The following is a 22,142-nucleotide window of genomic DNA, read 5'->3' as shown; positions in this document are numbered from 1 at the left end:
GAAAATGACTAGTGAGAAACACTCTGGAATATTTTTGGTATTCTGGAGAGCAGTTCTTGTAAAATAATACCTACTTTGCATGATTATAAGCATCAATCTCTTCCAGTAATACGCTGTCATTCAAAGAAAAAGATCTGGTCTTTGCCAAGATCTTAAGTACCACTCCTGCTTCAGAGCCAACAAATATGACTGTGTAGTTTTGGTAGGGTCCAGCGGAATGGTCTACAGCAACTGCAGTCAACCTATATCTACCAAAAACCGAAACACACATAGTTATTCAAAAGAATATTTCTTTTTTTAATGTACAGATGTGACTGACTTCACAAAGATGCCATACCTGACCCGTGTCTTTGTGAACCAGGGCTCCTCGATGACTGATGGAACTGCAGAATCCATCAATGGATGGGATTTGATGAAGGATAAGGTTTCATCCGGGAAATCAATGGAGGTTTTGTAAGCCTCTGCTAGACCATGTTTTGCACAGCAACCAGGTCTGAAAGGAAAGCAACATGTTTTCTCTCTCAATATTTTAGGTAATGAGACAGGGTAAGAAGCATCCTGAAAGAGCAGAGCAGGCTGCAGATGAGAATACTTATGGTCCAAGTGAAAGCCACTTCTTCAGTTTTACATGACTAGATTCTCCAATGTGTCATTGATTTAAAGATAGCAGTTTACAGGAATAATATTATTGTGTCATGAGCAAGAATCTTTTACCTTGGCTTTGGTACTTTGTCTTCGGGTACAGCTGTCCAAACAGAGTCTGGAGTCTTTTGTTCTTTAAATCTTCCTTTGAATACTTTCTCAATGTCATCCATGCTGAAAGCACACACTGCTGAACCAGGGATGCTGTAAAATTAAAAAAAAAACTGGTGCTATTGTAGTCTGGATTCTTGCAACAATCTTAGTTCTAACAGGGAACTGGAGAGCTTCTTTTGATGTTAGGTTGCTCATCTCTCACCTGTTAAGCTGTGTGGTGAATACACCGACAACAGTAGGGACTCCATTGATTTCTATTATGTCTGTGATCGACTGCAGAACATCAAAGTAGAAAAATGAATCCCCGGGAACAGAACAGTTGAGCCGAGCTTTTAGGAATGAAGTCCAGTGTTTTTCCAGCACTCTTTGGGAGCCACCCATGTCATTTTTACATATGCGTGCCACACGGGAATACACAGCCTGTACAGGGGACAAAAGGCAAAGAGATTGGTTTATGAAATGCTATGAAAAATACCCCCATTTTCCAAGGATAATTTTGTTAACAGGAACATTGCAGCTCTATAACTGCTTTTCTGAGTCTGTACAGAAAGGAAGAAAGCAAACAACGTTTAGCTGCCAGTGCATAAGCATTTTAATGCATCACTGAGCCAACACAACACTCCCAGCCTTCCCTCCACCTTTTTTCAAAATCATATTGTTAGTAAGATTTAAAGTCTTTAAATAACCATGTGTAAATGGTTTAGTAATTTACTACAGAATATCTTTCCATGGTGAAGCAGAAGTATCATATGCTATATTAGTATGACAAAGATATTCATTATCTAGAGGCATTAGGGAGCCACCTTTTGACCCCCTCCCCCCCTTTCTTTAACAGTAGGCAAAAACAGAATATCTGCTAATTTTCTGAGTTAAGGAAATGACAACGCTAAAAGATACCTGTGGAGAACTTTGTTAACAAGACAGGGCAAATGCAAAAAGCTTTAAGGCTCAAGATACCTGACAATTATAAGGATGAAAAAACTGTATCAACTTTATACCATTAATACAATATGATGTAAACTATATTTGTTGCTGAGGCTATTGTCCATGACAACCATATCTCACCCTGACAAGATTTTTGATACTTCACAGCCGATTGTGACACACTGACTTTATATACCTACCTTGCCTAAATTATTGTGCTCTACAGCAATTTCTCGAAAGAAGAAATAAACATAGTTGCCATATTCTATGGCATGGAGGAAATGTGGTTCTGCAAGAAAGAATGAAGAGAAAGCTGTTTACCTAAAAGAACCATTCAATAAGTATAAGACACTGCCTGCTCTGTGTGACTTAAAGGCTTTCCCTTGGTTACATACCAACTAAAGGGAACTCCAATATTCAAGACACTTTAGGAAGTCCAAATATGGGTGCATTCAAGCTTAAATGAACTTGTAGTCTTTAATGTCAGCTAATGGACTGTAAAAAGGCCTCAAAGGAATTGTATTACAGTGAAGGTCTTTGTTACTACAGATTCATTCATTAACCTATTTAACTGTGAGTGGGGGGGACCCTTACATTTTAAACAAAGATTATGCTTTATCAGCACAAAGTTGCTTTCTTATCCATTTGATCTTGCTATACCAAACATTGCATGTACGTTAACACAGTGTTTATATAAAAACATACTGGCTATGATACACTTGATCCTCAAGGCCAATAAAATTATATCTGTGACATACACAGGAAAGTAATTTTTTCAAAATTACCTTTTATCCATTTGGAATCGTATTTTATTGTTCTTAGGGCAGATCCATCTCCCATGCTGCGGTAAATAACAGCATCACTTGCTAGAAAATCTGCTACTGTTGCTGAATACAATTTCCCATCTAAAACAATAGTCAAACCATGGTATTAATGGGCCATTAATAATACACAGAATTCTTACTAGTCTGTAATCTCTCTTTGTACTGCCACTTTCCCCAAAATTACTCTAACCTATATTTTAACAATTTAGCCTCTAATCCTTTTGAGACCCTTGAGCACAATCTTAGAATCTGAGGCACCGTGACACCTGCAGCTTCTCTGTGCTTTCTTTTAAAGCCCTCTGGCACCTTCTGCATCATTAATCAAAAGTTCTTACCAGCAAAGAGGGCAACGTTGGTTTGTCTGGCATCAAATGGGCATCTTGCCAATCCGCTAATTTCCTCTCCGTCATACTCTAAGGTATTCAGCTAGAGAAGAAAAATAAATTGTTGGTGTCCTACATGCCAGCATGAAGGGATAACACTATTTTTACATATACCTTAGCTCTACATGATGGTTTCTGTCCATTTTTATCTAATATTTCATGACGCTCGAGAAAAGAAGCATTCTGCAGTCGTACCAAAAAGCTTAATGATCACAACACAATTACTTTGCAAACCTATAAAACAACAGATTAATTGCATATTATTGAATGTGCTTACCCAGTAGTATCTGCACATGGGGTTAAATGCATTTGTACCACAGACAAACACCATCTCATCATTTCTGGGAACAAAGACTTTAATAAAGTTATGGCATTCATCCTGAAAGAAGAAAAACGTGTATTAAGAACAGATCTCATGCCTGCACTTAGTAGTATTACTTTCTCTGTATATGATAAACATACTTTGTGTTTGCCTTTCATGGCACAGTTCTCTCTGTCCTGCTGTCTCGATCTCCAGGTTAATTTCTGTTTAAATCAAATGAAATAAAAAAGTTTACTTCTTGACTTGAAAATTCCTTAAAAAAAAATCAAATCACTTTCCTTACATCTACTCACTTTGCTTGGAGTAACTTCTGCCTTGGGAACTTCATTTAAGTTTACTGTATAAACTTGATCCCTATTGGAAACAAGGGCATAAGACGCATCAAGTGAATGCATGAATACGTTGGATGTATGCATGTTTTTTATTATAGATCTACTTTTTAGGAGACTTGCTAGACAAAGACTATATTTTGAAGCCTTTATTGATTTTCTGAGTAAATACTGGACATTTTTGGTTCCTATTACAGTAATGGTTTTAGATAGCAGCTGTGTTTTTCAGCTATTCAGCTCTTATCTGTCATATATTTATTGTCCAAGCCCAGCTCAGTGTGTCAACATTCAAAAGTTTTAGACTCTTTTCCTATATCCCTGAAGTATCATTCCATGTTTAAAGTGATCAGGATATGTTTTAATCACGGCTGTAATGTAAAAGAAGGAAAATGGTTTAGCATAACGCAGCAACATATTGCTGCCTTTGGCCTTCAAATCCAATTTTTATACCTGGGGCATAGATACTGTTTATTTCTCTGGGAGGTTTCCCCCCCCAATTCTAATTCTGCAGATTATTTTTTTAATAAATTGCCCACATTAACGCATACCTAGGAAAAAAAAGAATTTAAATCTAATGAACTGACTACAGGAAAATTACCTGCCAGCGATATAAAGTGTGTCTCGAATTTTCAACATCAGTTGAAAGTCCAGCCTGTGTTGAGATTCATTGCCTGAAGGGCGTCCTTTAAATACTGGATATTGCCTTGAATCTGCAAGTAAAAATGGGCTGTCCCATCACTCAGGATTATAGAGCTAAAGAATCAATATACAGCATTGATTAGCTGTATATACTAGGTGTAGAAGGGTTTAAACTAAATTCCTCAGGTAATGTCTTGAATATGAATGAATAAAAGCTAGCCAATGTCAGCAAATATTCTTTTTACTGAAATTGTTGCAGTATTTCTGATTGCTTTTTTTAAAGGAGTAAGAGCCAGTAAATAAATTTGGTGAATTGCAAAAGAATAAACATTTTTACTTGTCTAGATATTAATTAATTAAAATTTCAATGAACCAAAACAACTGTGTAGTGTTTTAAAGGCAAGCAATTTGCTGATTACTTACAATGGTAGTCAACAACATTAATAGGGTCAGCGTCTTCAGGAAAGCTGACAGCTAGGCACCAGGACACAGTCAATAGCATCAGACAAGCACAAAGTAGAAGCAGCCTCATGGCTGGGGAAAAATAGCACCAGCTTCTTGGTAATACTGTTTAATTACCTGTAAAACAGAAATATGGCAATGGAGGTTTCAATATTACAGGACAATAGAAGTGACTTCTTATTGCAGAGTGATTTTTTTTTTTAATGTTAGTAGTGGTGGAGTAAACTAGTATTTATGAAAGGCCCCTTTGTGTATGTTGCCGGAAAAACTGCTATGTGACAATGTTGACTAAAGCTTTTCTGAACCGTATTGATGTTTGCTAATTTTTAGTCACATTTAGAGATATTTTAGAGGCAGCCGATGAATGTTATCCTAGCTAAATCACAAGGATACATGCAGGCTACTGACTTGGTGAGAACATTGTTAAAGTTGGGATTAGAATTTTAATTAAACTGCTATCTCTTTCCCTTCCCCCATTACCAAATGTCAGCCAACAAAATCCTATCCCATAAACTACCTAAATTTTATCTATTAACATCACGAGACACATTGTTTCTCATTGTTTCTCCCAAGCCAGCATTTAGATTTAAAACAAACTTAAATCTAAGTCTAATATTCTTAGGGTTAGATTCACAAAAGGACTACCACTTTAGGCACTTAAATCCCAGAATCAGGCCCCAGCCGAGATTCAGAAAACCCCCACTCAACGCCTGTAGGCATCTAAACTCGATCGGCACCTAAAGTTTTGCAATAAAAGCTCCCTAGGCCCTCTGTGTTTCTTCCTTTGAGCACGCACACAGCAGCTCCACACCAGGTGTCCAGATGCATAAGCCCCAGGGTGATGCATGAACCCGGGACAGATAAGCAGAGGAACACCTAACTGACTTATGGGCCTGATCTAGTAAGCGTGCTCAGACCTTGCCAGTGGATTGGGCCCTATGGGAATCTGGAGGAGCTCCTTCATAGCTTTGAGACCAATAATTAGGGTACCTACCTGGGATGTGGGAGACCCCTGGTTCAAGTCTGCCTGAGGGGAAGATGTAATTTGAACTGGGATCTGCCATCTCTCAGGTGAGTGCCCTACCCTGAACACAATATTTTAAAATTCTGCAAGTTTTATTTGTCAATAAATAAATGCAAAGGCTTCAGCATGGCAGCGGGGAGCACAGGCCACTGGCTGCATGCAGGTCAGAGATCATCCTGCAGCCCTACCCCCCTGGGACACAGACTCAGCGGTGAGGCTGCACCCGACCCTGATACAGCACAAGGCCTGGACCTGTCCCAGAAACACCCTAGGGCCCTGCCCCTCTGCACCAGGTGTGAGGCAGGCAGGTTCAACCAGGCAGGATCCAAGTGTGGAGGGGCTCAATGTGGGGGGGAATCCAGCTGTGGGGGTGAGAGGATTCGTTGGGGGCGGGGGGGGGGGTTCCAGATGCAGGGGCAATGGGACTCTCCAGGTGAAGGTGGTTGGGACTCAGCAGAGGGGTCTGGGTGTGGGAGGTCTCGGGGGGGGGAGGCTTGGGGGGAGTGAGGCTGGGTGGGATGGGGGTCTGGGTGCAGCTCGTTGGGGTCAGTGGTGTCGGGGGGGGTCTGGATGTGGGAGTTTGGGGTGGGACATCAGTGTGAGGGTTTGAGTGCAGGGAGCTCAGTGGGTGGCGGGCTGGAGGCAGGGGATCTGAATGCAGCGGGGCTCCAGATGCAGGGTTTGAGGTTCAGTGGGGTGGGATTCAGGTATGGAGGGCTAGGGGCATTCTGGGTGTACGAGGTGAGGCTTGTCAGGGGTATCTGGGTATGGTGGGTTCAGCTGCACAGGGGTTTGGTAAATGGGGAAGCTGTTCCCCGTACAGTCATCCCTCCCCACCACAGCTGAGGAGTGATGGGCCAAGAAGCAGAGGAGGATGCTGAGCTTCCTGCTGCTGGGGGAGTTTTGGGGGGATGGAGAGGGAGAAGGGGGTCTGATACAGCCCCAACCACTCCTTGCAAGGAAAGAGAAAGTCCCATCCTCTCTTGCCTCCAGCCCAGACAGGACTAGCAGCTGATCCCGGCTCAGGGTAGGAGCCACTGGTTGGGGTGTCCCCAGCTCTGCAGTGAGTTACTTCTCTGCCAGCTGCTCTGGGTTACTGAAACGATGTACCTGCGCAGCTAGGGAGCGGTGTGTGACTGCTCTTGCAGCTTCCCTGTCAGAAAGTCAATTTTCTGCAGGGAAAGCAACAAAATCTGTGGGGGACATGAATTCTGCGCACATGCAGTGGCACACAATTCCCCCAGGAGTAGCTATGGGATAGTCTAATGTGGAGTGTCTCAGCGGCTCCAGTTAAACCTGTTCCACTTGCATAAATCAAATCAGTGGCGCAGGGAGACCGGACCCTGGGTCTCTTAAGTGAGCGCTGTGACCACCATGCTCCAGAATAATTCTCGTGCACTCTCTCTGGCCCCAGTGATTCTTTCATTATCCACAGTGGAACAGCTTCAATGAGGGACAGAATGAGGGAGTCCCATATCAGAATATTGCATAGCGCCATGACTGGAGCACTCATGTGAAAGGTGGCAGATCTCAGTTCAAATCCCTTCTACCCAGGATTGAGGGGGGATTTGAACTGGGGGAGGCGGAAGAGATCCTCACCCAGAGCAGCCTAACCACGTAGCTAAAAATTATGAGGGAGCGCCTCCTCCCATTGCCTGCTTTTTACAGAAATGGCATAGGCACCTAACAGCAAAGGAGGGTTTGCTGCTGAGAATCCCAAGTGTCAGGAAGCACTTCCCTGCAGTCTAGAATTCAGTGCCTATCTGCAAGAGAGGCGTGGGGTTTAGGTTACACCCCTTGCTTTGGCACCTCCCATTGGTGAGGAGCTGCCTAGCATGAGGGTTTTTGTGAATCCCGTTCTCAGGCATCTCTCTCTCCCCATGTGTTGTATAGGGAGTCTGATTCAGGATTTGTGACTTCAGGGTTTTCTAGGCACCTAAACGTTAGGCTTGGTGATGCTGGCTACATAGTGACCACACCTAGGTTTCTTTGAGACTCTTGCCCTCAATGCCTGACACTATATTCCCATGTCCCTTGTATTTACATGTGTGCAAGGTGAGCACCATTCTGATTTGGTAGTGTTTGTCACCCACTTGGCACTTCCTTTGCATTGGTGTGCAATGTGCAGAGCAATGGAGAGAATCAGTCCCTGAGAATGTATTTCCCCCACCCAATTCTATAACTAACTAAATAATGCGGATAATTATGTACAGACGTGGCAGCATTCAACTTTTATTTTGATAAGGCCCATGTATAATATCATTTTTTATTTTTATCAATTTAAATGTTCAGTTATGCAAAATTATGGGTTTTAAGCATTTTTTCAATTTTTTCAATTTAAGTTTTCAGAGCTGTGGTAAATTATGAGTGGGGGGGGTCAGACAGTAATTGTTTAATGACAGTAGACGCTAAGATTCAAAAAGTTAAAGCTTTATAACCATTACAACACAAAATGTGAACATCATGTCAAAATACACAAAGTCAATTATTTAAATCAAACTCTGCAAGTTCTCAAGAAGCATTTTCCTTACTTTGTCTCTCTGTAAATTTTGATTATCGTCCCTGGAAATATTTTTTCATTGGTTTGTCATGTCCAACAAAACTGATCTTTACCCAATATTTACCGATTAAAAATCTAATCTTTCCACGTCTGATTATGTAGCACCTTGTTTAGTCTGAGGCGCCCAAAAGATTGTGCATTATGTGTTGAGATCATGACATACATCATGGAAATGCAGTACCAGCACTATGCAATGATGCTTTTGAGGGCAAGTGAAATGCAATTTGGGCAAGATGCAAGAAAACATGTCTCAAGGATTTTTAATGACCACACATAGTCTGGGCATAGGTTTTATTTCATATTAGAAACATGGCAACTGCAGTACCATACCTCATAGCAACTTACCAAAGCATGAGTTCAGTTTTGAGTTGCAGGTACAAATCTCTATTGATTTAATCATAAACACTATGTTCTGCAGTTGTGGAAATCACTTATTCTAGTAAATTATTTGTTTTAGGAAAATAAAACCAATCTCCTGATTCCTAATATTTCTGTAAACCAGTTAAAATGTGTGTAAGTGCTACTGAAAGTTAGGGTGCTTAGGATGAAAAGTTGGTGTCACTCCCAATATTGGTTCTGTGCAAGGATTGTTCAGTGCATATGGCCGCTGACCTGAGTGAGCTCATGCTGGACTAGGTGAGACCAGCATAGATGGAGGTAGTATTTGGCAATGGGAAGTGTAGATGAGGTCCTATCCATTACACAGTGACCTGGAAAAGATACATTTTTAACTGTTAATGATGCTTCTGCATCTCAAGTCCACCAGTCCAGAACTGATGGGTCGCACTCTTAGGCAAGATTGATAAGCAGCAGTGACTAATGAACACTAACAATACCTGACACCGTCCTTGGCTTGACACAGCCTCCTCAGATGAAACATCTAGCATTAAATTGCTAGTGAATGCACTTAAACAAACTGGAATTAATAATGTTAGTCAAGTTAGTTCCTTCTTGTTCAAGTATGCATCAGAGTGAGATACTGCAGCTTGGTGGCTCTGAGATACATTCTTCTTTCTGCAAACAGAACTCTGGCTCTTACAAGCTTTGAATACCGATCCTATTCTCAAGACTAGGAAAAGAATGAGGAGAGGCATCAGAGACCTCAAACTGTAGTAGGTCAAACACAACTGATACAAAGGCAAAATGACTGGTAAAGAACCTTGTAGAATTCCTCTCCTGAAGCCTCCATTGACTCAGGAGGAGGCCTAGGGTGAGTGGAAGGGCCATCAATTCTAACTGACCACAGAGCTTTTTTTGGCAAGTAGGATTTAGAAATACACTAGCTGGATGGATCAGGAGATGCATCAATTCTATGTGCCTCACATCATGAATTTTTGGAGCCCTTGCCCCTTCCACAAAATAAACACATTCTGAGATTTCTGGAATTCCCAATCTACCATGGAGACACTTCTGGGATTGTGGGCATATTAGACACAGGAAGAATTTCTTCCTCCCAGCCCCCCAACCCAAAACAATCAGGGAAAATGTCTGAACAAAGGTCACATGAAACCTTGATGTAATCTCTGTCACAAAGAAGAGTACTTGAGACAGGGCCTTTTTTTGGCTTGAGAGAAATTAAAAAAACAAAATGACAGTCAAGAACAAAGGGCAGCTACATGTGTGCTGGTCAAAAATTACAGCGATTTAAAAAAATAACTTTGCTAAAAGGAAGAGACCCCCTCCATCTCCCCCCCCGCCCCCCAAAAAAATTAAAGGATGAACAAAGTGAGAATCAGTCTTCTCAGTAACACATTAAAATCCAGGAGGTAAAGAGAAGTGTAATGCTAGTGGACGAGTCCCCACATAGAAATTTTCCAGGACAAAGATGAATAAACCCACATTTAAATTTTCCTTGGGCAGAGAGCATTGATCCAAAGATGGAAACTTTATGCAAATGTAAAAAGCTGGGAATTTTTATGTTTGATAATCCCTTCTAACCCAACCTCGCCTCTCACAAACCCTTATCAGGGGAAGATGAGAACGGCCATACTGAGTCAAACCAAAGATCCACCTAGCCCAGTAACCTGTTTTCCAACAGTAGCCAATTTCAGGTGCTCGAGAGGGAATGAAAAGAGCAGGTAATCATCAACTGATCCATCCCCCACATCTACTTCTATGTAAAGATCTTTGTCATGAAGAGGGAGGAGATCCAACAGGGAAAGCTTGACTCAGTCACCTGTGATTGTAGAGTTAAAGGTTTCTTTATTACTCAGTATATTAAAAGCATGGAAAGAAAATGAGTATCAGCTCGCACTTCCAATTTGTGTAGGAGGGAAAGGGCAGCCACTTTGTGAAGGTATTTGGATCTACTATCACACTTTTGGCAGCCTCGACACAAACAGATTGAGATCAGGACTGCCGGGAAGGAATAAAACCTGACGATAGACTGTTCCTGGGATGAACAGAAAATGTACTCAACCTCGCCACCAGCACACAGGCTTTGCCAGCCAGGTAAATACTTCTGTTGCACACAGATATGCTATTGTGAAACTCACACATAATTCTTACCTCATTCAACCCTGTTAATGGACGTCTGCAGAGGACTATACAAATAGAAATGCTGAGGAATTTGTTTCACCAGAATCACCTGATTATGAATTATTGGAAATATCTGCCCAGAAGAAAATTTAGAGCTCAGTTACGCTCCCTCGGTCTGATTCTTTTCAGCCAGGCTTCAAACTGGTCTTTGATTAATTTTGCCTATTAATTGTAGCACCAACGTTTTTGCTCTTATAATTTATTGTAAATTGCAAATATTGGTAGCAAAAGTATTTCTAGCCCCATTTCACAGAGGGGGAGTTGAAACAATGACAGATTAAAGCCAGAATTTTCACAAAGGCTCAGCATCTACAACTAGGGGCAGATTTTTCCAAAGAGCTCAGCAGCCCATAAGCCCCTCTGAGAACAATGGGAGCTACTAGGTTTTACGGTCAGATTTTCCCCAGATGTCAGGTGACTTGTCCAAGGTCATACATAAAGTCTGTGGAGATGGGAATTTAACCTAGATCGTCTGGGCTCCAGTTCAGTGCCTTAACTAGAATTTGCAGGTACTAAAATACAAGGATAGTTGTCTGTTGGTGCAAACTTTCACCTGTAAAAAGGAAGCTGGCCTGGGTGAAATCCTCACTGGCTATTTCACAGCCAGTAAAGGGCTGGCTGTGCAAAAAGCAAGACATTGCCCCAAATCTTTAGCTGACTATTTGTGGCTAGTTCCTGTCATTCTTCAATGAGATTGCACCTTTCACTTCTTCATTGAGGGAATCCAATACTATTTCCCTTAAAAGTTGAGCCTGGCTTCAAACAATCACATTTAACAGGGAAAAGGTCTGTGTTCCTTATCCATTCATCTACCCAAAACTTTGTCAATTTATGGGTGACATTCCATTAATCATTGTTGCATGTTTCTGCCATGTAAAAGGAAATGGGGGAAGGGAAAGTGAGCCAGCTGTGGCGAGGCAATAATTAAATAAAATAGATTAAAACCAAACTGACAAATGTTTCCCTCTAAAAATCATAGCCAAATTTCTTTATACTACCAATATTTCATAAATTACACAAGCACAGACTGGGATATGTGGGGGAGGAGGTAAATGAAAATGCACTTCAGGCCAGGTTAGAAAGAAACAAATCTAGCTACTAATCAGCCTTAAATGTCCTCTAGGAGGGAAAATGAAACTGAGTAATAAATGAAACTTGGGGGTTAAAAAAGCTACTATAATGAAAAGTATTAAATGAGGCGTTGTCAAACTTTGCCATTTTCTTTCTTTCTTTCTGCACTTAGCACAGAACAAAGCCAGGTGTTATGAGGTCAGCAAAGGGATTTCTTCGGGAGAAATGGTGTGTCTTTGAAGTGGGGCACCATATTACCAGATTACTACCACTTCAATACTAGGTTCTAGTCTGGCAAAGTCATCAGGGTTTTGTTGTTTTGTTTTGTTTTTTTTTAAACTAGCCCCTGAGGTTTCAAGACTCACTTCTGTATAAATCTGGAATTTGCCTGCTGGTTCAAAGTTTGAGAAGCACCAAGATTTTCAAATGAAGGTTCCTTGAGAAACTAACACGTACATATGACTATACCTGTGAGTACAAATAGGTATGCGTGTGTCATTGAGTGTGCAGGTGCTTTTCTGAAGTCCTGATGCATGCGCGTACACTTTTGAGGGTGCACCTTTTGAAAAAAGCTTTAAACTTGTTCATTCCAATAACAGTGCAAATGTAAAGGTCTGTTCCAGGTCCAATTTGCCTCTGTTGCTGCTGGCTCATGGATGCTCAACAAGTTTCTTGGGCTCCACAACTGTGAATGCTGCTCCCCATTCCAAAGGGGAATGGACACTCTTTCTAGAAGTCTGAGTACACCTAATGCAGCATTCTACAGCCACTTCTGTGGCATTCTAGTATGGTAATCAGGCTCTTGACAATGGTATTGAGGGGACTTGCTGAGCATATTCCTGGATGGCTTTTTGGGAGATGAGTTTTGTCTGGAAGACAATGAGTGAAATCCTGTCCCCAGTGAAGTCAAAGGTACTTTTGCCAGATTTCAGTGGGGCCAGGATTTCTCACTGTATGTTCAACCTATGTGTGTGTGCGATAAATGGCCCCTGGTGAGATGGCAGAAGAGCTTGAGAAACTGAAGTAGTAGGGTGCAGGGGAGAAGAAATGTAGCTCACTCCCAAGGAGTAAGGTGGGGTTTTTGTTTGGGGTTGTTGGATTTTTTGTTGTTGCCTTCTGTGGCAGGCCATCCTTCTCAGGGACTTCGGAAACTTTTTACTAGATCCAGGTCCTAACAGCTAAAAGCCAAACATGTTAAAGTTAAACCTGATTCTCTGTTGCCCAGCACCCTTGTGCAGTGGGTGTGCGAAGTGGGTGTACCGTGTTACTAAATCAGAATAGTAGAGTTTTAAACCCTCTGTGGCAGGTGTAAATGACTAACAAGGTCCAGGCTAATGGCGAATCAGGCCCAATATATCTGTAGATGAACTTTGAAAACACTGTATTCTATAGATTCCAAATTAAAAGATGAAAACAGTATAGTCTAGCGGCCTGAGCACAGGACTGGGGGGCAGAAATTCCTGAGTTTTAATCCTGGGTGTGTCATTGTGGCCATGGTTAATCTCCCAAAGTCTCTATTTCCTGTTTTGTGAAATGGGGATGATAATGTTTACTTCCTATACCACAGGAGCAGTGTAAATATTCAGTAGTTTTTATGCAAATCTCTTTAAATGGTTTTACGCAAAACTCTGTAAGTGCTAACTATGGTTAATTTTACAATCAAAGGGCCAAATTTTGATCTTAGGTTTGGTCTGTACACACATTTTTGTACTGGAATGACTATGTCTGATAGCGGGTGTGATTCTGCTCCCCCCCCGATAAAGTTATACCGGTATCAAGAAATCCCATTCAAGACACCAACTTGTCAGACAGGAAGGTGAATCAGCGATACCAATGTAAGGCATCTTTTTACTAGTATAAGTGTGTCCACACAAGAGGGAGGGTTATACTGATTTAACTATACTGGTATAGTTAAGGTATAATTACTGAAGGTAGACAAAAGTTGGTTTCTTCCATGGGATTTCTTTCATGTGTGTTCCTTGTAACATGGATTGACTTCAGTGATTCTGCATGCATGTTACTGAGGGCAACATTTGGCACAGGGTGTTTATTCTACATTTAAGTCTCACATGTTGGCTGTGCTATGGTAAATCCATATTTAAAAGCTTGATAACATTAGCCCATTTTGGCTATCAAATAAAGAGTGGAGAAGGGGAATATTCTGGCCTTACAATACGAAGTCACATACTGACACTATTCTTGTTGCCCTTGAGCTTACTTGAAGACTGCGTAGAATTAAACACATCAGTCATAAAATGAACTGAAGAAAATGTGTTTAAGCTATGAACAATATAAATGCACTTTTGAGATGATGGCTCCTCAGTTTTATCCTGCAATAAATACACACACATTCATATTTTTTTGTGGGGACAATTTTTATAAAATTTCTGGAGAAATTTAGTATTTGGAGCCAGGATACTAACTGATTCTGAAACAGCAAATAGAAGATCTGTCTCTTTAAGATACTGCCTGACTTGTTTAATGGTGTCTGCATCAACACTTCTTGATCTATGTCCAAGTAAAAAATTGTTTAATATTAACGTGATGAAACCATAGTACTGAATATCACAGGTTTGATCTTAATTGGCTTATAGTATTTAGTTACACTTCAGTTGTTTGCAGGCTTTTAACATTACAGAGAGAGCACACCTCCCTTTAGTCTAAAAGAAAATGATAGAATGCTTGCTAAATGGCTAGGGCAGTGATTCTCAACCAGGTGTACGCATAGAAGTCTTTCAGGGGGTACTCAACTCATCTAGCTATTTGCCTACTTTTGCAAGAGACTACATAAAAAGCACTAGCAAAGTCAGAACAAACTAAAATTTCATACAATGACTTGTTTATACTGCTCTATAGTATACACTGAAATGTAAGTATAATATTTATATTCCAATTGATTTATTTTATAATTATGTGGTAAAAATGAGAAAGCATTCTTTTCAGTAATAGTGTGCTGTGACACTTTTGTCTTTTTATGTCCGATTTTGTAAGCAAGTAGTTTTTAAGCGAAGTGAAACACGAGGTATACAAAAACAAATAAAAAACAAATCAGATTCCTGAAAGAGGTACAGTAGTCTGGAAAGGTTGAGAGCCACTGGGCTAGGGTGACTTATACAAATGCTCAGAGGTTGATTAGACATACTTTGAGGACTGAACTCTCTTGTGACCAAAATTTACTCAAACAAGGCAGTTTCAGCACAAAATGAAATAAGATGTAGACCAAAACATATGTGATCCCTTCAATTATCGTTCTTTATGCTGGTTTTTGACTTGTTACTCTATTTTCTGTCCTTTGCCAGGGCAGTACACATGTTCTACAGTAGAAAGCAAACTTTGTTTTGAAGCTGTATCTGCTGCCAGAGCTGTTCTCTATGTTATATAGCTCCAGTGGGACTCACTCCCTTTGACGTTTACCAGAGCCTGAGCTTGGTGACAAAGTGCAAGGTACATTTGCTTATGCACTATTCTGATTGGTTTCAGAGTAGCAGCCGTGTTAGTCTGTATTCGCAAAAAGAAAAGGAGGACTTGTGGCACCTCAGAGACTAACCAATTTATTTGAGCATAAGCTTTCATGAGCTACAGTGAGCTGTAGCTCACGAAAGCTTATGCTCAAATAAGTTGGTTAGTCTCTCAGGTGCCACAAGTACTCCTGTTCTTTTTGAGTATTCTGCTTAACCATCTTAACAGACCTACATTTTACTAATTTAAACTGCTTGCCTTGGACTGAGACTGCTCTCTGATATGACGAATGTATTGGTTACAGCACCCAAGCAGTATGGTAGGAAAATGAAGGGTGGATTTTGGTGTGTAGCTGCTTTGTTTTTAAAAAAGTGTCATATTGCCAGCCCTGGAGATGTAGGTCTTCCATTTATTCCCAGAACAGGTGCAGCCAAGACAACAAAAATGCTAGCTTCTACTCAGTGTTCTGGCCCAGACCTGCAGGGACCAATCCTACCAGCAAGATAATAGTTTAGGGTCCATCGATACTCAGGTATTTTTCTTTTTTCTGTTTTTTTTTCAGCTCATAAACCTGTGTTTCATGAGCTGCATTAAGAGTTAACTTCCATGTTCCTGTGATTTTTAAATGGATGTCAGAGTTGCCCAGCGTTTTCCATGGGTGCCTGTCTTTTGGTGTGCAGTTTCTTTGAGACTGAAATCTAAAGAGTTTCCACGCTCTCTAATGATGATGCAAATATTTATACAATTAGATATAGGCTTTAATATAGATTTAAAAACAAACAAAAAGACTGAAGCAAAAGTGAACTAATACCTTTTATGGCTGGAGACTTAAGTTTCAAATGTGAATGGGAGTCACAAGTGAAAGAAATAACTGTTTTTATACAAGACCTATAGTGCTTGATTTTATATTACAACACCACCATTCATTTCAGCATGGTTAGCAGTCCTTGATAAGGAGAGCTATGGGACAGGTATAAACCAGTGTGTGCAAGTGAGGATACAATGTAGATCTAAGGTGCAATTTATTCAGCTACAGCATCATCAGTTTCTCTCTTTCATGAGCACTACCATCTTTCAACACTGGAGAAAATGGCTCCTCCCGTGAACAGCACTCCCTAGGACTACCAAAAGTATCAGCACTGCCCACTAGCACCTTGGGCCAGCACATGAGGGATGAGTGAGGGTTGGGTATGCCTGCAGGAGAAGGAGGCTGAGATGTTCTGATATGGAAAGGAGGGTATTTGAAGACGCCCATAAGTGCCCTCCAAAGTAGGATGCTGAGGAGTGAGAGAATTGCACTGTGGAGGAGGAATATCTGTTGTCTAACAGCCCGTGGCCCAGACAATGTAGCGCTGAATCTTGCTTCATGAAGAATATCCTCCTCCACACCTCTTCCCTATCCCAAACCTCTTGCATTGTATTGCTGACCCTGGCTGGGGTGGTGGCGCTGATGGAACATACTGCAGCTGCTGGATGTCAGGGCATCTGCTGGTGGAAAGGTCGTGGTATGGCTGTTGGCTAGAAGGGTGCTGGTTGGGAGTGCTGCTTTGGGATGGGCTCACAGGAGTGCCAGCACTTCAAAGAGGAAGTAAATGGCTGGTAGAAAAGGTGAAGGGAAAGAGAAGAATCATTTATGGCAACAAACAGGTCACAGCCTCCTAAGCACCTTGGGAGCAGGGTTACTAGTATACACATTGAAGGCTGAATTTTTAGCCAGCCTCAAATTTTGCCCACACCCTTGATTTAGCCTGTAAAAATGGGTGAACAACTGTTTTGAATATTTGTTGGCCTCTTCTATGAACTAATCTAATAGTTGGTCACTAAACTGACCCATTGGGATATGCAAAACACGTGCTCTGCCACTTCTGTCAGACCAGTCAACTGCATTTGCAAATGCAGGCGTGAAAAAGTATACAAAGCTGGAGCTTAAACTTAACTCTTCATATTATCTTGTTGAGTGTTAAAGATTAACTACAACGGGGAAAGAATGTTGTACAGAATGTTTCTCTTGTGCTAGAGAAGAGAATGCACTATGAATTATATTCTTCTGTCTCATGGGTTATTTAAACTTTTGTGTAATTGTTTACCCTGTTGCTTTTATTTACTCTATGACATCAAAAAGCATTAATTTACCATGTGACATTTCATATTTATAATTTGAGACACAGTGCATAAAAACATGGAAATCTGGTGAAGGCAAACCAATTTTATAGCATGTACTGTGCAACTGTTTTGCAGCATTGCCCTCAAGTGTAAAGTCTCTTACATTTTTTAAATTGTCTAATCAAATGCAGACTCTGTTCCAGTCACGCTAGATTTTCACATAATGGCAGAAAACTATTTCTTTTTAGCCTAGCACTGAACATTTGGATCACATTATTACATTTGCTACTTTTGTTGTCTGTGAGTGTATATTTGCAAATGGATCATATACATGCTCACGCACACACTCCACGAGAGAGGGGGATTCATTATTGTGCTGTGACCCACTGCGGGATAGTCCTGGTGCAAAAGGCCATCCGCAGGAACTGCAAAGCCAGCTCTTCTCCACCCTAATAGGAGGCACCTGCAGTGGGAGAAGGTGGGGTTTCAGAGACTGAAGGAGGAATGGTAGGTGTTCTTGCATCACTGTAATGTCTCTTTGCAACAGGGGCACAATTTAGGGCAGCTGTAGCCTATACATGGGGCTAGCGTGTACCAGCTGTCTTAGGTTCTTATATCTATCACCCACATCATTGTAGTATCTGAACATCTCCAAATCTTAAATGTATGTATCCTCACAACATACTTGTGAGGTAGGGAGAAACTTATACCCATTGGGAAACTGAGGTGCAGAGAGGATAAGTGATTTGTGCAAGGTCACACTGGAAGCCTGTAGCAGAGAAGGGAACTGAATCTGGACCTTCTCAGTTCTTAGCTAGCACCCTGACCACTACACCATCCTTCCTAGCTCCCAGCAGACCGTGAATAGGGGAGGCACAAACCACTCCCCTCAGCTGTTGTGTTACAAATAGCACCAGCACAGAGATTAATTTGGGGCTGTGTGAATGAACAAGTACATCTGACCCAAACAGAATACACACGTGCTGACCCAAACAAAATACACACATGCATGAATATATATCTCTCTATAACTGCATGAAACAACTGTGTTTGCTGCAAAATATGTATGCTGCAAAAAATGAAATAAATATATGGCCATAGTTTTTCCATGGCAGGCCACTGCTATATCCAGTCCAGTATCCTGTCTTTGGCAGGGAGCAAAGCCTAATGTTCAGGAAAACACCATTCACTGCACACCTAGAAAAAACTTGTATAGTTGTGTATAAAGAGCAAAAATTCCTATCCTACCCTCTGCAGGGAATCAGATTAATCCCTGAAGCATGTGATTTGATTATCCTTGTCCTAGGTTATCATTAAATCAAAATATGTATTGCTAAAATATCTGCATAGCATTTACATTATGAAAGTATATGATTTAGTCAGCAAAAACAAATGACTAATCTTTGAGTCACATGTGTTGGATTTAAGGAAGTGTCATGGAGAAGCAGATCTTCTAAACCATTCAACTCTGTAAACTGATTTTTTTCTTATTACTCCTTTCATGAGGCGCCTGGGGACATTGTTCCCTCACTGTTGAGAACTTTAACACTCTTATCCCTACCCCTCTCACCTCAGCGCCCTTTCTCCAGGTGGTAATACACAGAATAGCTATATTTGCAAAAAAAAAACCTGGCACTTAGCCAACTTCAGGGAATGGAGAGTGATTCTGTACTGGTTTGCTGATTATCTGATCCTAGACATTGAAAGCATCACTTCTGTAAATTCCCAAGCCTGCTGCAGCCAGGGTGAGAGTAAGATCTTATGCCCATCCATTTAATTGTGTGCTATTCAACTGTGGAGACATGCACGGAAGATGTGTCCCTTTAAAATTTTTTTAAAATACAGCCTACAATAATGGGCAGAGTAATGGCTACTTTACAAATACTTTAATGTTTTCAAAACCAGCTAAGGTTTTATACGATCCTGAAGTTTTATATGTATGCTTAGGATCTTATTCTGGCATTTGAAATTTAAATATATATATAATTTTTTTCTCCTTTGCAGCCTCCCAGAACAACCCAAAGCACACACAGGCACACTGGTCCCTGGGTAGTGTTTGACTGAAGGATTGAAGGAGGATTTCACATACGAGTGTGATAATTTTCTTCTGACTCTATGACTATTGTGTGTCACAGTACATAGTGGGGTAACAGCAACACTGTCTGTCCATGTGGTGATATTCCTAGGGCCTGATTAACTGCAGTGCCAAAAAACATCCTTGGGAAAAGGGACCAGAGCACACTATGGATCTTCACATGCCAATACGGGGGAGGTGAATCTCAATAAGGCCCTAATGCAGAGATGCTTTTAGAAAAGTGAGATAAGTACCATTTGGTTTATGGCACTGTAAACTCTGAGGGGAATGCTACCAATGGGAGGGCCTGGGACATGATCTTGCACATTGCTACTACTCAAGATACTACAAGAGGGATGTTGTCACAGTTATTTCATCTGAAGAAAAGAGATGAACTGTATGGCTTGTGTTTAAGAAAAGCCTGTACAGAAATGGCAGAAAACAACATTATTCAGTAATTACCCATTATTCAAGAAGAATATCTGTTTGTAAATATGACCTCTGTAATGTTACCAGGGTCAGACAGACCAAGGGCAATCTGCTGTGTAAGTGTATAAATCAAAGCTGTCTAGCGACTGATTTAATTTCAATGTTCTTCAATATTCTGGACAGAACAAATGTCACTCGCTTGCTTAAATCCTGTGCTCCTCCCCTTTTTCCACTTCCTCCCTCCCTCCCCCCCATTTTTTGATAACACCTCTTGACCTCCCTACTTCTTGAAATAAGAATTAGATGCTAGGAGAAAAGCCATGGATTTCCACCAAGAGACAGCATGTTAGACCAACTTGTTTGAATTATGCTAACATCCCAACAAGTAAGATTACAATAGAGCCCTCACTGTATTTACCTGCTGGTTACCTGGCTTTCTTAGCACAATTCAGGAGTAAAGCAATACATACTGGAATTTATGTAGTTATTTTATATTAAGTACCTAAATCTGCAAAACAAACTTAGAAAAGCATCTGTTGAAACTATTAGATTCTGGGCACTGATTCTGCTAAATCACATGTTTCCCTTTGTGGAAGGAAAAGAGCTTTTGCAATAACATGTAGAATACATGGAACAATTCTTCTCTTTCTTTCTGTGCTCTTTGGCAGTTTGACTGACTGAATCAAAGCAAGTTCTGCTCCTTTATCTTTTTTCAAAATATGCCATAATCTCCAAACTGAAACCAAGTAGGATTCGAATAAAATGTTCTCTTTCAAGTAATAACTGAATTAATAATCACACTCTAAGCAACAGATTGAGATCCTGAAGCCAGATTTTTTTAAATTGTCCACTGGTGCTATTTATTTCTAGCGACCATTTTGTGACTTTTCTGCAGGTGTGGCCACTGAGCTGCCTCAGGGCAGGGCTAAATCTGCCAAACAAAAGAAACTTCATGTTCTGGATGTTAACTTTAGTTACCATAGCCAGACAATGCTGCCAGTGGTATGGAAGACAAAATTGCTGTAGCCAGCTGTGCTGTTCACAGTCGGATGGCTTCTGTGTAGCTCCAAATGGTTATGAAGCCAGTAGCCTGTTGTGGCCAAGGACAGAATGATGGATGTTCTACACACAGTGCCCAAGTAGAAAGAATGGCAGAAGTTCACTTCAGGGTTGTTAAAATGCTAATCTAGTTTAGTTAACAAAAGCCTAATGGAACAGAAAAGTTAGGGAAATAAACACACCTCATATGTTACATATGTACACTCCAGATTTGATCTCTCTAGTTAGACAAACATTTGCCTTTGGAAGTTAGACAATTTAACAGTTTTCTTGTTTGAATAAACTGAATCAACTTTTGTTATTAGCTGTACTATAATTACTGTCAAAGCATGAGAAGGGAAAGTGGACTAAGGCAGACAATACACCTACTGAAAACAGCATCATAAAGCTAGCAATATGATTTTCACTGAACATTTCTTTCATGTGACATGAGAACTTGAACTTGAAGCTGGCAGCTATTCACAGAACAAGTAACAACTTAATAAAATGGCTTAGACGGATTTTAACTGGAACTGCAGCAAGCTTATCTAAGGCATAAAAAGAGATAATCTGTTCTAACAGCAGTTTTGATTACATCAACATTTGAACCGTTTTAATTACATATAGGACTGCTTGTATTACCCAATGCAAATACTATGCCTTCCATCTTTTTCCTTAACTGTTCCTGGAGCAAATGATTAATTTATCCAATAGCAGGATATACGTTTACATTTCTTACTGGAATTATACACCCCTTTATTTCCTTATTTAGTTGCTAAGCAAAAAATAGGGCAGTCTCCCCTCTATCTCCTGTGTTTATTAATCAAAGCAAAAAAACTAAAATGTTTGTTGGGAAATATTAGGGACCAGCTATGTAATAAACAAATAAAGCAAGTACTTCCTTGGTCTTACAAGGCAAAGACAAAAATTGAAGCAAAGCTACTTTTTATCATTTTACTCACTATAACATTCATGGTGAGAACTGGCCATATCCACATATGCTCTTCATGTGATTTCTTGCTAGAGATTTTTGTTTGTTTTTCAGAAAGAAGAATAACCAAGCCATTTTCAATATGTATATAAAAAGGGGCTGTAGCCTACTGCCACTGAAGCCAATGGCAAAACTCCTATTGCCGTCAATGTGAGCAAGACCCATTCCTGTGTTAAGTGCAGTAATTTAAAAGATGTATCTAATCAGACCAGCAGT

General features: G+C 40.6%; 1 protein-coding gene and 1 long non-coding RNA gene across 27 annotated transcripts in view; one reads left to right on the top strand and one right to left on the bottom strand.

The window, feature by feature from the left end:
- Positions 1 to 22,142, bottom strand: part of SEMA6D (semaphorin 6D) — a 281,482-nt gene that overhangs the window by 10,556 nt on the left and 248,784 nt on the right. For 25 of the 26 annotated variants that reach the window (XM_073303918.1, XM_073303922.1, XM_073303916.1 and 22 more), the window contains 12 exons: positions 4,601 to 4,756; positions 4,137 to 4,248; positions 3,503 to 3,563; positions 3,350 to 3,412; positions 3,165 to 3,266; positions 2,840 to 2,930; positions 2,466 to 2,585; positions 1,881 to 1,969; positions 959 to 1,176; positions 715 to 846; positions 338 to 493; positions 75 to 248 (listed from right to left, as the gene is read on the bottom strand). In XM_073303918.1, the coding sequence (XP_073160019.1) occupies positions 75 to 248; positions 338 to 493; positions 715 to 846; positions 959 to 1,176; positions 1,881 to 1,969; positions 2,466 to 2,585; positions 2,840 to 2,930; positions 3,165 to 3,266; positions 3,350 to 3,412; positions 3,503 to 3,563; positions 4,137 to 4,248; positions 4,601 to 4,709 (1,427 nt within the window). In that variant the 5' untranslated portion in view covers positions 4,710 to 4,756. Of the gene's footprint in view, positions 1 to 74; positions 249 to 337; positions 494 to 714; positions 847 to 958; positions 1,177 to 1,880; positions 1,970 to 2,465; positions 2,586 to 2,839; positions 2,931 to 3,164; positions 3,267 to 3,349; positions 3,413 to 3,502; positions 3,564 to 4,136; positions 4,249 to 4,600; positions 4,757 to 8,835; positions 8,855 to 22,142 lie in introns of those variants that run through there. The other variant, XM_073303933.1, reaches the window with a different exon arrangement.
- LOC140894955 (uncharacterized) overlaps positions 1 to 22,142 on the top strand; it is a 228,234-nt gene that overhangs the window by 195,183 nt on the left and 10,909 nt on the right. The gene's annotated exons all lie outside the window — the stretch shown is intronic.

Source organism: Lepidochelys kempii, chromosome 10, assembly GCF_965140265.1.
Source record: "Lepidochelys kempii isolate rLepKem1 chromosome 10, rLepKem1.hap2, whole genome shotgun sequence".
NCBI lineage: Eukaryota > Metazoa > Chordata > Testudines > Cheloniidae > Lepidochelys > Lepidochelys kempii.
This window is presented reverse-complemented; position numbering and strand designations above follow the sequence as displayed.